At 46.3% G+C, this 17,169-nt stretch overlaps 1 protein-coding gene across 4 annotated transcripts; it reads left to right on the top strand.

Annotated features, from left to right (window-relative positions):
* The first annotated feature begins 158 nt into the window (after nt 1-158).
* On the top strand, nt 159-16,757 carry ZMAT3 (zinc finger matrin-type 3). Of its 4 annotated transcripts, XM_064458044.1 has the most exons (8): nt 159-527; nt 2,753-2,851; nt 3,960-4,140; nt 6,336-6,661; nt 8,034-8,153; nt 9,950-10,116; nt 10,228-10,328; nt 11,346-16,757. In XM_064458044.1, the coding sequence occupies exons 4-8, from the start codon at nt 6,392-6,394 to the stop codon at nt 11,555-11,557; spliced, it is 870 nt and encodes a 289-aa protein (XP_064314114.1). In that variant the 5' UTR covers nt 159-527; nt 2,753-2,851; nt 3,960-4,140; nt 6,336-6,391; the 3' UTR covers nt 11,558-16,757. The 4 variants fall into 4 exon arrangements, with proteins under 4 accessions (XP_064314114.1, XP_064314113.1, XP_064314112.1 ...); XM_064458043.1 differs by lacking the exon at nt 3,960-4,140 and having other exon boundaries at nt 160-527; XM_064458041.1 differs by lacking the exons at nt 159-527; nt 3,960-4,140 and adding an exon at nt 2,238-2,431.
* The last annotated feature ends 412 nt before the right edge of the window (nt 16,758-17,169 follow it).

Genomic DNA, 17,169 nt, shown 5'->3' with positions numbered 1-17,169 from the left:
GCGGAGCGGAGGCGGGGACGGGACGGGGCGGGGTCGCGCGGTGTGACGTCAACGCGCCGTGAGGCGATCGTCCCGTCCTGTCTCGCGCCGGCCCTGCCCGCCCGGGGCTTCCTGTCAGCACCGGGGCGGCCGCTGCCCCCTCGGGGCTCCCGCTCCCCCACCGGCGCCGCCCGGTCCCCCTCAGGGCCGCTCGTCCCCCCCCGGCGGAGCCCGTCCCCCCTCAGGGCCGCCGCCGCTCTCTCAGGGCCGCCGCCCCGGTGTGCTACTGCCACCCAGCGCGGCGGCGGGGCCGGAGCGGCCGGTACCGCATGGCCAGGATGATAATCCCGAAGAAAATGGGAAAATTTCTGCTAAGCAATAACAGTGACCCGTGTGAGCCGGGCAAAACAGAACGTGGCGGCCAGAGAAGGCAGCTGAGAGGCAGGGAAGCGCTTGTTCTGCGGCTGTATCCTTGAAAAAAAGCTGAGAGTCTGATGGAAGGGAACATCCCGCCTCAGGACACCGAAAGCTGGGTGATAAAGTACATAGTAAGGAGGAAAACTAATTGGGATGTTGATAAGATCTAAAACTAAGTGTCCTTTAGGTGAACTTTCCTCATTATAATACTGAAAATCACGCCCATAGGCCAGAAAACTCCCCACTCAAGCCCCTTGCTCTCTGAGCATGTGTGGTGAATTTAAAGGGAGCTGTACCCCAAAGAAAAAGTGAGAAACTAAATAGTTAGCTGAGGGGTATAAATATTTCCTGTGACTGACACACTGAGCTGTATAAATACCTCGTAGTTTCTCAGTGCGGCGTGCTAGCGTTGGAGAGTTACCACTGAGCACCCAGCCGTGTGTAAAAGGGAAATTAATAAAATACCTCTGCTCCGTGTGGAGTTTGGTGTTTTGCACACTGGGCAAATGAACCCACTTTTTGGCAAAACAAGGGCACCAGGGGCCTGGAGGCGGCCTGAGGCGGAGAGAGTTTTCAGCAGAATAACGTGCCGGTCCTACCCCGGGTGAGCTGGGTGCGGCGGCGGGGGCCCGGCCCGGCCTCAGTCCCGCTTGTTATCGTAAACTCATTAATTTCACATGCCACACGCCAGAGAATGGGGTTGATTGCCTCCAGTGTGCTCTCATCCCTCTCCCCCTTTGGGTCACTGGCAACACCCAAAGCTTTGTTTAAAATCTGAGCCACCACTGGGATCAAGTCAATGTCTGTGACTGGCGTTGCGTTAAATGGGAACGGCCTGGCAAGCAGACACCCTTACAGATCAGAGAGCGGAGAGAGAACATTTAAAACGTGCAGAAATGGTGGTTTGGGTCTCCGGGCTCCGAAATGGGAGCGCTGGGCTGGTTCAGCCGAGTGAGAGCCAACAAGATGCGACAAGTGTTGGCAGGAAGGAGGCGACGGGAATAACCCAGGTGATTAATCAGCCAGGCGTCTTGGTTAATCGCTCTGTTTTTCATGGGATGTTTATCCTCTCAGCAGGGGAAACGGCATAAGCGAGTTTTGGAGCCAGGTGTGAAGGCAGTGAGGGCGTCAGTGAATTCTCGAAAGGCTGCCCCAGGGCTCAGCATGGGACCCGAATCGCTGCCGTGGCCAGGCTGAGCTGCAGCGGTTCCCGTGAGCACACCTGCCCGTGCGCTGCAGAGCACCACGGTTTGTGATTCCGACCTGTAGCGAGGCCTCTGATAAATGGGATTTTTTTTTTAAGATCTCACAAAAAATAGTAACAACGAGTGGGGCTGCCCGATGGATTCCCAGGCGGGCTGGCCAATCGCTACCGTACAGTCTTGGTGATTGATGGTTTCAGCTTGTAGTGACTTCCCAGCGCTTTTCAGTTCCAATGAAACAGGAGAAAAATCAATGGAAACTATATAATATGTGCTTTGAAACAGGGTGGCCCGACCATAACGGTGAGGCCTGCGCTGCTGTCCTTGGCTTGAGGGGAAGTTAACCTGCTCTGGCTATGGATAGCATAAGTAAGCTGCAAGTGTTTATGTATGCAATTCCAGGTTAACTGCAATTTCTGCTGTCAAAACCAGAGAAAAAAAAATTAAATTACCTTGTGCAAAACCCCCACTCAGGATCTTACTGAGCAGTTGGGTATTTGGAGCGATTTTTCAACCGCATTTTAGCCTGTAAATGGCAAAAAGCGTGTTTCTGAGGGGTTACTACGGAGGCAGCCGAGAGTTGAGGAGCCAGCGAGCAGCTGAGGCTGGATGGGAAAACCAAGGGGTAAAACCCACCGGGGAGCGAGGGGCGGGGCCCGGTGCCTCCGCCCCGCCCCGCCCCGCCCCGCTGCGGTCACTTCCTGCAGCCGGTCCCGGTCCCCTTCCCGGCCTTTCCCGCCGCTCCCGGCTCTCCCGTGGCCTCAGGCCACCGGCCGTGCCGTGCCGTGCCGTGCCGTGCCGTGGACAGGCGGCGGGGGACCGGGGCCGCCGCGGTAGGTGCTGCGGGGGTGCGCCGTGGGGAGGCCGCCCGGCCCCGGTGGGATGGGGGCGCCGGGTTGTTACCGGGGATGGGGGCCCGGCTTTCCCCATCGGTACGGTTGGGCGTGGGGAGGAGGGACTCGCAATGTTTCTGCCGTGTTCGGGGGTGCTTCGGCCGCTCCGACGATGCGGATGGCTGCGGCTGCCCTTCCTTCCTGCAGGTTTTATATCTGCGCTTCCAAACCCCTGTGCTGCTGCCTCGGATTCTTGCTCAGGTCGCAGTTATTCCAGTGAGGTACATAGCAGGGCTTTATTATTTTTTTTTTTTGTCTTAGACTCCATCACCAAGACTGCAGGGCACGCAACTTTGCAGAAACGTCAGCTAGGACGTCAGGATGCACGCTGTCGTTTCCGATACCCCGTGGATGTGAAAGGTGATAAATGCCCTCTGTTGCTGCGTTTCCAAATATTTATCCTCATCAGTAATTAGCAGGCCCTGCACCTTAAGGTAGAATTGTGTATGATACGTGATACAGGTAGACCTGAGAAGAAATGTTTCCTGTCTGGGGAAAAAAAAAAAACCAAACCCACAACTTGGTCATCATTTGTTTAGATTTCTATCGCTGTTATTAGCTGCCTCAACTGCATTTAAAAATTCTGGTGGGAACACACGGCATGTAGATCCCTCACTGTGGCTTGCACTTACAGCCGAGGAAGGTCACACTCTGTGTGTGCTTCCCCATCAGATAGTACTCAGGTTTAAGGCCATACCAGTTCCTTTCCCAGAACTGTGCTGTTGACAGCTGGGGAGGTTGCTCCCCGTTACCTGTGCCACCAGCAGCGCCCGGGTCCTGCCTGCCTGTGGTACTAGGGGCACAGAGGTTGGGTCTCCTCCATCAGAGCTGCCCTTGGGATGCCCCAACCTGAAAGCCGGGAGAAGAGCTGTGCGTCTGTGTCTCCTGCATCCACCCGAGGACAGTGGGCACGGAGAAGTACCTCCTAGCCCATGGCTGAGATCTGAGAGGTGCTGGCTGGAGGCAGAATGTCTCCTCAGATCACCCTGGAGAGCTGCAGGTCCTTACCCTGCCCCGGGATGTACCACTATGTGCACGAGCCCTTGAAGATAGAGGTTCCTTGTTCCTTTGCTGTTTTGTAGTGTAAAGATTTTGCAGCTTCTCATGTGAAAGGAAAGGAGGGGTCAAAGATGTCCTGCTACCTTCTCCTGGACAGGGTATCTGTAATGACCAGCAGTGGAGGGTTACAGGGGCATGTAAATAAGCTGAATTTGAGGGGTTTTTTTTCTTTTAAATAATACCTGTAAGAAAGAAATCAATGTAATTTGAGCACTTTCAGTGATGAAAGATCACCATTAGAAGAAAAACAGAGCTGTATATGCCAAGTCAAGAAGTTCTACTTCTAAAATTGCCCATGCAGCCTTAATTTTATTTTCAGAATACTGCATACTTTCAGAAGCAGTAAATGACCTTACAGTTAAAGATTTTCCAAGAATATTACATTATACTTTTTCCCCTGTGGATGCAGATCCTGTAAGCACTGTGTCCTCTTATATATGACAAATCCTGTATGTGACAGATGCCTGTGGAAGACTTGATGCAACAAACACTCATGCAAAATTAAGCAGATGGATCCTGATTGCCCTTTACTGTAGATCTCTTTATTTCGCTCTATGAAGTATGTAGCTGTAATTTGCTCCCATTTTAAGGTAAGAGGCCCATTACGGTGGTGTATTAAAACTCTGAAATTGGATGGCATGCTTACCTGCTTGCATAGTTGATCTAAACAGCCTCGATAGGCCTGCATGATGATATATTTAACCATCATGAATGTGAACTTGTTGCTTGTTGCTACTTCTTGTAGCCCCACTGAAATTAGTTAGACTTTCTACAGAGTGCTAGCTGAAGAGACTAAAGATAGCAAAAATCTTGTTCTGAAGTTCTGTTTAAACAGGAACATGTATGCTGAAGGTTGGAGAGAAGTTAGGTAACGCTACAGAACTTATGCTGCTCATGGATGATTTGCACCACGCCGCTCCGGTGGTGGTTCTTCTGTCTTTGTGGTGGATTCCATTTGATCTTGTTTTGGTTAGTTTTCAGGATATGGGTTTTGATTTTGGTTTTATGATGACATCGTGTTAGGTATAGTTCTCCTGGAACTCACAGAGCCGTGATGGTGAATGGCTATGTAAAACATAAAAACTCCTGGTTGCTCTATTACTGTCTTAAAAGTGTGTCCCCAAGGCAATGAATGCACTTTTTTCCTTTTTCTTTTTTCCCTTACCTTTAGTTATTAGTAATAACTGAACTGCCTCCAATCTTGTATTATTTGGAAGTCTGATTTTAGAGGTAAACATCTCAGAAATGCTTTTGTCTCTTGAGTGCTTTAGGCCCACTGATTTTCTGGTTTTTTCATTTTCCTTTTTTTTTAAAATTATATTTTATTTTCCCTAGTAGAATATAGACTCACTGGGTCCAGACTTCCAAAGGTAATACAGTACCTAAAAATGCAGGTGTCAACTGGGATTTTCCCTAGCTTCAATGTAGCAAGGTATTTATCTCCTGCTAATTTTAGCAGATTGAAAATCCCAGAAGTTATCCCAGATAAATGCTATCTGCTTCTGCAGGTTCCTAAATGCCTTTGAAGTCAAATTCTATTTTCAAAAGCAGCCTGGGAACAAAGTTCCTAACGAAAGGTAAAGAAAATGCCACTTAATTCACCAGAAGTGCTATTTTAAAATGTAGATGTGCCTCACTATTTGCTTAAACAAACAAAGCCCATGGCATAAACATGGTGCTACCAATGCAGCCCTAGCTGGAAGTGATCTGCAAAGGCCGAGATAATGCTTCTGTCGATCCCAGTGTAGCAGTGAACAGGATTTGTTATGATAAGAAGCTAATAAGACATTAATGAAAGTAGCTGTGCCTTGATTCATAATATCACTGCTCTGCATTATTCTAGGAATGCTCATCCAGGCTTTAGATGTGATTTATAAAGTTTAATTAAATAAGCCTCTCAGAACCCCGTGTTTGAAGCATAGGGTTAGTTCTAAGAACTTGAATTAAATGAGAAATAATTGAATAAAGGCTAATATGGGATAAGCACTCCATTTTGCAGAAGAAGAAGATATAGCTTTAAATGTTGCATCGGTTGTAGTTAGTAAAGGAAACACAAGAAATAGCTCAAGGTCACTCAGCAAGACCATGGAGGAGAGCCCTTGGGAGCTGACTGTGTACTACAAGGGATGCTCAGGTTGATTCCCACTCTTCTGCTTTTGTTGACTTATGTGAGAAAAGTTAACTGTAGAATACCTTTCCTCAGGAAGGTCTTTGTGAGTATTTGAGGGGGGAAGGTGTGTGTGTATTTTATATCTACCTGCATAGAATAATTCTGCTTTGAAATATTTGGGTTCTTTTTAAGTCATCAGTGGCAGTAATATATTGTAATATTTGTTTAGGTCTTGGAGTGTGAGCTTGTCTTTAGGCGGCCAAAAGAGGCTGTGGCTAACGGTTGTATCCCTCCCATTCCCATTAACACAGCTGTATGTGCTGTGCATGTTGTATGGCACACCTTCTCGCGGGTGTGGAGCAGCAGGGCGTGCGTGCTGTTGGCCAGGAACTGTGGGTGGTTAGGAATCTTCACCTGTCCAGGAGGGTGCCGTGGGGTAGGAACCAACTACATTTTGGACTTCAAACCACTTCTTATACGCGTGTCTTTTGATCTGGCCCTGGATGTCCAGGATGCTGCTGTTCCTGTGGACTAAAGTGTTAGAAACTGACTTTATCCCACTTGGCATTGTGAAAGGGCATGAAGTATAGGCAGTGAAGTTACAGAGCTGTCCCCTGGATTGTCCGTGTTCCTGTTAGCGCTGCTTATTTCAGCATTTGTGTCTCTCTGGTCTAGGTCTGAAGACGACTCCTCATCCTTCAGAAGTAGTATGCCTACAGACCACCTGGCCAATGATTCTTCTACAGCAAGCAGGACTTCCTCCTCATCCTGAGAAGCCTTCATCTCTTCCTATGTCAGTGGCTACAAGGCCAAGAGCCAGCTCACCACTGTCCCCACCAAAATCTCTTGGACTGGGGCCTTCCTTTCATCACACACAAGAAGAAGAGCTTGCAAAGGAGGTGGAGCAGGACCCTATGCTGGAGGAACTATGTAAGCCTCTGTGCTGTAAGCTTTGCAATGTCACTCTGAATTCAGCACAACAAGCCCAGGCTCATTATCAGGTAAGGAGAGTAGCAGGAGGCACAGCTTTCAGGGCTGCTGCATCTGCAGCTTGTGCAGGCGTACCTGTGCCGGCGCGTTGTGTTGCTGCAGTAGCACAGAGTGAAGTGTGGCCTAATACACGACAACTAACTTAGCTTCTCAAGGGGGTTTTGAGTGTTCTTCTGAGGTGGCTGCACACCAGCAGCAATGTTTGATTTGGCTCATCTGGAGCTACCTCTGCACCATCTAATGGGCTGAAACTGCTCTGTAGAGGTATCTTCACCTTGCTTGAAAAAGCAGACACTTGTGATTTCTCACAGACAGGATTTTGTAAGGCCCAGACAGATGTGTTCTGCTGGATCCAGCTGTGCCATTAGGAAAGGGGGCTGCTGCCACGTGCTTATCACTGTCTCTATCACTGTCTCCATTCTGAGGTTAGGCATACCACTGACCTGGTGGGGCCATTTATGCCAACGCTCTCATCAGCTGGGTCAGTTTAGAGCAGATTAATTTTTTTCAACCTGATCTGGTTGACTTGTCTGAAATAGGTTAGGGGCTATCGCCATATGCTGCTTTGCTGAGAGATCGAATATGTCAGCATCTGACGTTAACCCATTTTACTAGCGCTCTCTCTGCCTAGTGCTATATTTGTGTGAGATGTGGAGATGGTGACATTCTCCACCAGTGAATCCAAAAGGGTAGTTGTCAATATCCTCAGGACACCATGCCCAAATCTCAGATTTGCTGTTGGCCCTGAAAAAGTGGTAGCCTGTCAGTGAAAGCGTAGGTTGAATTAGTGTTAGTTTTAATGTCTGATTTCTGCCAGGAGGGGACAGAACTGTAGTACATAACTTGCATTTATGTGTATGCCTTACTATATATCCACAATGCATATACATACTGTCATGTAGCTCTGTCAGGTTTTCCAAGCACCAAAAAGAGCTATAGTGTATGTTTCCCAAGCGAAAAAAAAAATGAAGCAGGTTTTTTTTACATTCAGTCTCGTTTTAACTCATGCTTGCTGTCTCATGAAGGAGTGTGTGTGTTCAGGCTTATAAAAAAACTACACAAAGTGGTTTATGTTTCATGTCTAAAATACAAAATACTGGTTTTAAGTGAAATGGAGACAGGTTGCGGAACTAATTGTAAACTTGTTGGTTTGAGAAAATTAGTTGAAAATGAGGCCCAGCCATGCTAGGTGATGAGCATTTTAGAGAGAGAAGGTGGGGTGCCAGCATCTCTCAAGTTCAGAGCTGTTATTTTCTGAGTGACAGCTTCTTTACCTGAGTCGCTACCTTCATGGCCACTTTCTTGTTTCGGTCTCTGGATCCTTTTTCTTTTAGTATAAGATACTATTATTAGGACAGTCATTAATCTGGGTTCTCTTTCCAGGGTAAAAACCACAGTAAGAAACTCCGAAACTACTATGCTGCCAATAGCTGTCCGGCACCTGCCAGAATGAGTAATTCGGTTGAGCCTGCCCCACCTCAGGTTGTCTCCCTTCCAGCTCAGGTAAGGCACGGGAAGGTGACTGAGATCATGCTGCTTACTTGTCACGTAACCCCCAGGAAGGATAACGAGATCTCACACTTTGAGGATTACTGCAGGAATTGGGAAAGAATTTTCCCTGTGATGGCACAGGATGGTGGAAATGGCCTGTTGAGAGCTGTTTGCTTTCCTTTGAAGATGCAGATATTGATCTGCCCGGGCAGCAGAATATTGGACTTGAAATGTTCTATTTCTGCATGGCAAATACTTTGATTCCTAGGTAAGTCTGATGTGCTGATGATTATGGTTGTTTAAGGGCAGGTATAAAACAGCGTTGTTGGAGCTTGATTTGGACACGAGGGTGCGGCATCCGCTCAGCACAATCATCCCTCCATTGTGTGAGGGGAAACCTGCGTGGAAAAAGAGCTTAGGTGCTCCCACACCCATTGCCGAGGGCTGTTATCTAATTCCTCTTTTGTTGCTCCTTTTGCAGTGCTGGTTCCTGTGTGTAGGGTGAATGGATGGTTCCCTCAGTGATCCAGATCAATTCTGTCTCAGGCACATTAGAGAAAAAAGAGATGAGTCTTGCTTTCTCCGTCTAGAATTCATCACTTCTGATTGTCACAGGACTTAACAGCTAACCTGGCTTTTGCATGTGACTGTGCAGGGAACCACAGCTGGGCTGCAGGCATTGAATCTGTGCCTGTCGTTTCCAAAAGCATAAGCCTCTGTTGTCTGTACAAAAGCAATGAGCATTCGTATAAGTGGCAGACTGTTATACATGCTGTCGGAGCCGCCAGAGGGAGACTCAGTCCAATGTAAAATGACTTTGCGGCTCACGGAACTGAATTGAGAGGGTGTGGGGGTCTGGTCCTAAGGTAGTGGGACGTGGGTGCTGTACCTGCTAGGGTATCTGATGCTTTTTTTCTTTTAATGGAGAAAACAGTCCACAGCAATAAAAAGACGACTCTGGGGCCGTGTGAGGATTCATGTTGTAATGGAGAAGTCAGAACTGGGTGCGTGTGTCTGTAAGCTTGAACAGTATCAAAGGAGACGTGAAAGAAATAGGGCTTGGCAAGTGCCGCAGTGACATGGCTGTTTGAGTCGCTGCTGCTGCACTGTTTAGAAAGCACTTTTCTCGGGATGACATACACTGAGGAGACACGGTTGCTGTCCCCATTGGTGTGCGGTCTGACTGGACAGGCAAGGTGTCCTTTGAATGGCAGGAGCTACGCATGTGAGGCCAGGTCCTTCCTCTGAAGGCTTCATCCAGGTGTCCCTCTATCTGAAAGGTAAGGATCAGCGGTTTGGCAGCTCTGCTGTGGTGGATTTTTTTGTCTCTTAGTGTGGTCAGGGAGCTGTGTAGAGACAGGGTACTGTGGAGAGATTAGATACACTGTAAATAGGAGAGAGGAATACCTTTACCTTTCAGTGGGTCTTCCTCAGTGTGAAAGTCACTGTTCATCAGCTCCCAGCAGTCAGGAGTAGAGGAGTTAAGTCATTGCTGTGAAGTAAACAAGCCCCTGTAGCTATTGTGGAGGTACAGGGTGTTTGTTCAGCTCGCTTTTCTCTCCACCTGAGGCCAGGGGTTTGCCTAGATTTCAAGGAAGTTGCAGGCTCTCCTGGAGGCTGAGGCAGGGAAAATGATGTTCTTGTAAGAATAGTTGGGGGAGCACTTGAGAGTGTCCTCATCCATATGCTCTAATTCCAGCTCTCTTGTTGCCTGATGAAGATGACACTGGTCTCAGTCCCTGTGATGCAAATATTTCAACAGTTTAACCTTGTTGTGTTTCACATGCCATCTCTCCCTTTGCTGCTAGATGGGATCCAGTAAACCAGGAGGCCGAGTGATCTTGGCCACAGAGAATGATTACTGCAAGCTTTGTGACGCCTCGTTTAGTTCTCCGGCTGTGGCGCAGGCTCACTACCAAGGGAAAAATCATGCCAAACGGCTGCGTCTTGCAGAAGCACAGAATAACTCATTCTCGTAGGTATTGTTCAACTTCGTGCTCAGGCTGAAAGCATGTGGCAGTGTCTCTGGCAGTCTTTTTCTGAGAAAACTCTGAATTGCAGCTGTTCATATTTGTTTAATCTTCAGGGATGCATCAGAACTAGGCAAACGGAGGGCAAGGAAAGAAGGGAATGAATATAAAATGATGCAGAACAGAAGAAATGTGTATACAGTTCAAAATAACACAGGTAACTGGGAGCTTCCCTCTGTTCTACAGTTGGAATAATAATGAATAATAAACAGACTTGTTTTTCTTCTGTTTCTGAGGTCTGTTTTGGCAGAGACAGGTTGTGAGAGAATCTGGTCCTAGCTCTGCTGATCCTTCATGTCTGCATGTTTTTTTCCCAGCTGCTAAAGTTGTTTTGTTTTGCCAGCCTGCTTGTTAGTTTGGTTTCTCAGTTTGTAACTTAATTTACCATCTGCCTGTCTCTAAGGCTGCTCTAAGTGGTGACAATTTTCCTGCTTTATTTTCTTGGCAAGCGGTCAGGTGCTTTGACTCCTACTGTAGCACATCAACCTGTACTTGTGCTCCCATGACCAGAATGAGAGAACATGTTAGCCTCCCTCTAAGACCATCTGTTCCTAGAGCTGAGTCCTTCCTCAGGTGTTAGAGGAAGGACTTAGCCTCTTTACTGTGATTCAAAGGGTGTTTTTAGAGTGTGCAGCCCAGCATCAGTTTCTCTTTTTCATTTTAAGTTGTTATGAGCACATATTAGCTGAAACCCTGATTGCTAGTGAAGCTTGCTTGAATCATATCATTCTAACCACTGTCATGTGGAAAAGACAAACCTTTTAACGTTCTATGAAGTGTCATTTTGTGATAATTTTAAACAGAGGCAGGTTATTCTAGTCAAAGGACTACGCTAATTCTGGAATCGGAAGGTTAAGAAAAAAAAAAGACTCATCACTTAAATGATTAGACTCCTAATTTTCAAAGCCATATTGATTCTTATTATGACTGGGCACTAAGCACACACTGCTGCTTTAGAAAATACCAGCAAGTACCGCTCCTCTATGTGCTACAACCCTGCAAATCTGGATCTTGGTGGCAAAGTCATGTGGGAAAATAAGCTTCAGACTCTAATCAGTTAAAGGAGTTAATCTTTGGCTTCTTTTTAAACGTTTGTTCGACTTAGAAGTTGTCACTGAGCTACCTCAACTTTTCTTTCTTATGGATAAAACAGGTTTTTCTGTTGTCTCCTCAGGTCCCTACTTCAATCCCCGCTCACGCCAGAGGATCCCTCGGGATCTGGCCATGTGCGTCACCCCCAGCGGCCAGTTCTACTGCTCCATGTGCAATGCCGGGGCCAGCGAGGAGATGGAGTTCAGACAACACTTAGAAAGCAAACAGCATAAAAGCAAGGTGTCCGAACAGCGGTATAGGAACGAGATGGAGAACCTAGGCTATGTACAATGATGCACCACCCTTGGTAGTAGTTTGCAAATAGAGCAGCTTGTCTCTCGCCTGCTGTTTGCCACATGCCCTGCTTTGTGCTCCGTTTGATAGGAGTATGCTCTCGAGCTATACATGTAACACCTGCAAACTTAATGGTATGGTTAGATTTTTTTTCTGTCATAGTTGGCAGGATGACGCTGTGCAGGACATGAAGTGTTTTTGATGTTTGTTTGCTAATTATCTAAGGCTCTTCATTGTATTGAGTGGTGGGGAGGGCTTTATGTCTTCTCCCCAGCCTTCTGCATGAATATGCAAAGCCCAAGAAGTGCTGGGAACTTCTGTGGTTCTACCACGCGGGTGGACCATGTGCAAAGCTCGCTCCCATCTTTGCACACCATAGAGCAGTGCTCCAGAATGCCTCCTTACAGCAGACTGAATCTCTGGGCAGCTTGTAAAGGAGGGAATGGGGCCTGTGAATGTGTGAATTAGGTGGTGTACTTGTCCACAAATTGCTGCTTTGGCCCCCATTGCAGCCCAGAGTAAGTTCTTTCCACATCCCTGTAGAAAGGCTGTGCATACCTCCCCTCCTTGGAGGGTCATGCTTCTTACCGCTTCCTCTGTGATGCAGATTTCATTCTGAAGATCTGGCATTGGATATCAGTTGCTTAGCCACATCCAGAAATACTCTCTTCTACCAGTTAACAATGATAAAAGATTCTCAGGGTTGTTGGCTGGGCACCTTGATGCACCATGGGTGCAGCTCATCTCCCTGAAGAGAGTCTTTGGGAGACTCAGTGGCTTAATGAAGTGAATTGGAAAGCAAACCTGCTCAGATGAGATGTGCTCTGCTCTGATTCTGCCTTAGACTTGGTAGGGTTGAGAATATGTTGGAAGGAGCTATCAAATGTAAATTCTTTGCATACTGTTGGTCTCTGGCCAGCAGCTCCCTTGCTCTGGGAAAGCAGGGATGCCTGGACCTTGGGGAGCAGATACCGGTATGTCCTGCTTCCATTGCCATTCCCTGGACAAAACCCAGCGGGTTATAGAGGAGAGGTGAAATGCTCCTTTGGGCTAGAGCAAACAATATTGGATGAATTCCCTCCCCCCTTGCTTTCTTTTCCCATCTCAGAATGGGTTTTAATTCCATTTCTTGATGTGAACTTCACTGTTTTAGGGACCATCAAAAATCCAAAGTTAGGTAGGATGTAAATGTCAGGGGTGGTGATTGTTTGAGTAACAGCTTTTTGGCCAGGCAGAAGTATTCATGAAACTTGTTAAGCAACTCTGTAAATGCAGACAAACCCAAAGGGCGTGTGTCTGTTTTGGTTTTCCTTAGCAAAAGTAGAAAGAAGATAAAGAGCAGAAGTAGGGCTGGCATTTATTTTTCAGCTCATTTGGGTAGACGTGAGGAGCTGTGTTTGGAATCCAATTTACAGTGTTTCTCAAGCCTTGGCTCCAGTGGCAAGTGCAGCATGTAGGTAACCTCCGCTGGAGCTGATGCACCACTGCGCTGCTACAGCTGTATGCTGGCGTAGCTTCGTTGACTTCAGTGGAGGTGCAGAGAGGGGGTAAAGGAAGCATCATGGCTTGTCTCTCACTCCTTGTTAGGCAGTAGGTTGAGTTAGATGCAGCTCTGCTGGTTTCACTAGCATTTTACCAGGGATAAATTTTACCTAGTGCATAATGTTGATGGTAGCTCCCCCACCCCCTTTTTTGCCATTCTTGTCCTGCCTCTTGCATTCCAGAAGGACTTTCTGCTTGCCTTAAAAAACCAAAAATGAGTAAACTAACAAATCCAGATAGCTTTCATTCATCTTTCTAGTCCACCTCGAAAAGGTTTGTTGCACTTGGCTGCTCCTCAGAAATCGAGTATTGTTATCTTCAGCTACCTGGGCATCAGGTAGCTGTGCAAACTTAACACAGCCTACCTGAATCCAGGTAATGTGAGCTCTTGCACAGTAGTTGAAAGCAACCCCCTCCGTCCTTCCATGCTGATCCTTGCCCTGCAGGTACAGGCAGAGCAATGGCTATCCTCTTGAACGGGATTCCCCCTCTCCTTTCTGCAAAGCCCAATTAAATAGGGTTTGCCTACTGGAGCACACTGGAAGGTAGGAGGACAGGTGCCCAGGTTGCAAAGCACTAACTAAGCAGTGCTGACAGCCTGTAAGTCTGTTTCTTCTGTGCTTTCCTGCCCCTGGCTCACCCTCTGTGTGGCCTTGAAGAACATTCCCCTTGCAAATGTCTCTCGTCAGCCTTTTCCCCGGTCTTTTGCAGTCAAAGAAGGGCTCTGGTTTTCTCTTAATGTTCTGTCTTTTGTTTTGCTAGTCTAACACCACTGTGTAGGGACAAAGGGAGCTGGATGAGCCTTGCTGCTATGCATTTTGCCAGAGCGATCCTTGCATTTATGGTTAAACATCTCTCTTGCTGTAAATTCATTTGTGGCATTTCCTACAGGCTGCAATTAGTAGCTGAAAACCAACACTTTGTAAAATATGAGCTGGAGGAGCTGTAGGTACTGGTGTTGTCCAGCTTATTGTTAGGGCCGAGAAGGCATTTTTGTCTGCTCTCACGTGTCCCAAAAATCAGCTGTTCACCACTTTGCTTTGGTTGCTGCTCCTGCTCCCAGCACGGTGATCTGCTCCTCATCTGGCATTTCCAGTGACTGCTGGAGGTGTCAGAACTCCGTTTGCTCTGTGCTGTTACCTCGGTGTTACAGCTGGTGCAGACATGCCACAGCTCGCTAGTGCGTTCCGGAGGGTGTGTGAGGGAGATGCAGGGGGCTGTTCCTGCAGGCTCCTCTCTGCACAAGCCTGAGACTGGTTTTGAGGAATGGTCCTGAGCAGAGAGGCCTGTAGCTGCTTTGTTTTGTTCAAGGGAGTGCAAGTGAGTGTCACCACCCTGAGAATTTCGAAGTGGTGGGTTATATGGCAGGTATAACGGAGACAGTGGGACTCAAGTGACAGGAGTAGGACAGGTTTCCTACAAGGGAGGAAAGATATTTCTTGCTGGGAGAAGCAGCTGAGACTTGCTTTGCCCCAGTGCTCTGTTGTGGCCATCCCTACCAGTGACCAAAGCTTGCTTCTCCCTCTTCAGCATTGCTTAACGGTTTGTGATCTTCCCACTGTCCCTCCAGCATAGAAAATTGTTGACTGCAAAGAGAAAACATCCCACCTCATTAATGTAATTAGGGTTCAGGCCAATCCAAACTCATACTTGTCAGCATGAGAAACTGGGTGGATCCTGATTTTAATTTCTGTGAAAGCTGTTCCCTAAATCAGTGTTCAAAACACATATTGGAAACACATCCTGGCCAAACCCTGTTTGGCATAGATGGGCTGGGGAGAATACTGTACAGCTGTAGTACCATTTTCCAGACCCACTGAATCTTTTTCTCATGTTAAACAAAGTACCAAACCCAAGAAATAGGACTTCTGTGAAGCTGTCACATTGGCCAGTAGGTTAATGACCTTTGCTGCTAGAAACAAAATATAAATCAATGTGTTAGTATTTATTTTACTGTGCTGACCACTAATTGATTTGTTAATATTAAAGGCATTATTCTGTAGGTAGTTTTTGTTTAAACAGAAAACCCTACATCGCACTTTGCTTTTGGATCAGAACAGGTATTTATTATATTTGTGAAAATGTTTTCCCTCCCACATATGTATTGTTTTCTTTCCCTTGATGAAAAAAAAAAAACCCAAACAAAACCCACCCCAAACAAAAAAAAAACCCAAACACCCCAAATCCAACCAGTGGATCTTCTTTGTTTCTTTTCATGGCAAACAAAATGGGGATTTCCTTGCAACTCACTTTTAAATGTCCGTTCCTAATTTTTGTTTTTTAGCTCCAATGGTTCCTTTGGTAACCTGGAATAGTATTTTTAGAGACATAAGAAGTTCATACTGCATAACTATTTCTTTTAAGGCAAGGAAGTAAAGTATGGAATCCATGAATTTGTGAGGAGTATGGAAGTGATACTGTTTTGTTTGTATGAAGCATTAGCTGTTATTTTGTAATCTGCACTAATGAGTAAATGTGTTATAATCTTGCCTAACATTGCTCTTTTTTTGACTTTGGCTTTCTTTACGTACATCAAAAGGAACCCTGAAAACTTCTGTGGAGTTGCTTAGGATGGTCATCAATGTAATGCAGGGGTTTTTTTTCTGTAAAGCTTCTTGTCTTCTTTCCTTTTCTAGCTGCCCATCATAGGGCATTAGAAGGGAAAGCTACTGCCATGAGCACAGATTCATATTTTAGCTTACTAATGCATGATGTCCTTTTGCTACATTACTTAAGTAATGCTCTCACTGTAACGGATGGGAATCTTGCCCAAGGCAGGAATAAATGATATACCCTGGCTAAATGTATTGTGTTGGCTAGGGCCGGGCGAGGTACACTGCTGAAACTTGTCTTTTACTCCTAAGTTTGGTTTACAACACTCTTAAGGTTTTGCTTTTTGAGGAATGTGTATCTGGTTCCGTAAGGATTTGGTCCTGCTCCAGCTAAAATAGTGTGAAGTACATTGACTTGAGTAGGAGCAAGCCTTGAAACCCTTCAGGAATTTCATACTGCTGATGTTTTCTCATGTATGTGGTATGGTTTGTTTTTTTTTAAAAAAAATTTTACAACCATATATACAAGGATGCTCTGGATGAGATGAACATCTGTTGCCGATTATGGAAAAACAAATGCCATGGCTGCCAAAGGATTAACGGAAAATGGAGAAGTATGGACCTAGTTTCTTGGAAGTTAGTGGCTAAGCTCCTGTTGTTTTGAGCTGGGCTGGCTGCTTTGCCATCTGCGTAAAGTTGGAAGTGAAAATAAAATCCACTTTCAAATAAATGTGGTCAAACAATAGTTTTGGGAATCTCTCCTTTTAAAAAACAGTGTCACGGTTAAAACTTTATCTTTTTACCCAAAGCATCTGCAGGTAAAGGCAGGACTGTGGATTTTTAAAAATAAAACCAGTTTTTAAGTCTGTGTTTTGCAGGGGAGGAATTACTTGATTTAATTTCCTTCTGCATCTGTCCAGCAACATCATTTGCAAGTGCTTTGAATGTGTTTCATCTAGAGCCTTCTTGTCAGGTTGGTTTTGTACATTTGTCCTTATTTTCTTTATATCGTACTGACCCCCGTGAGGGAATAGTTGATGAAAATGATTATTTTTTTTTCCTTTTATTTTTTTTTCTTCAGCATATAATAAATCATCTTGCTCTTATCATTGTACAGCCTTAGTGTTTGGTATTGCTACTGCTCCCGATATAGCTGGACTATGCATGACTGAATTGATTTTAGCCTAGCATTGAGCATGACTACAGGAGTAATATGTTTTAATACACTGATAAAGGAGTATAGTCCAGTGTATGATTTGTTACTCTGGAGGGGAGTCAGCATACTTTCAACTATTAGCAAAAGCCAGCTGAGTTCTCCCCCTGAGCTGTCTTGGCTTCAGGAGGGGTTGGGAGTGTTCAGCATCTGACAGGACGGGAGCCAGAAGGTACGGGAAGGGCTCTGTTTCCAGCGGTGCTTTCCCCCTGGGTAGACATCACGAGCTCTGCAATAGCCCCAGGCTGAGCCATGGACTGACTTTCAACTCTTACTGTAAAAAGGTGGGGACGAGCTGAGCCTGA

The sequence above is a fragment of the Phalacrocorax carbo genome, chromosome 7, assembly GCF_963921805.1.
Source record: "Phalacrocorax carbo chromosome 7, bPhaCar2.1, whole genome shotgun sequence".
NCBI classification, from domain to species: domain Eukaryota; kingdom Metazoa; phylum Chordata; class Aves; order Suliformes; family Phalacrocoracidae; genus Phalacrocorax; species Phalacrocorax carbo.
Note: the sequence above shows the minus strand (reverse complement) of the source record. Positions and strands in the feature narration are given on the sequence as shown.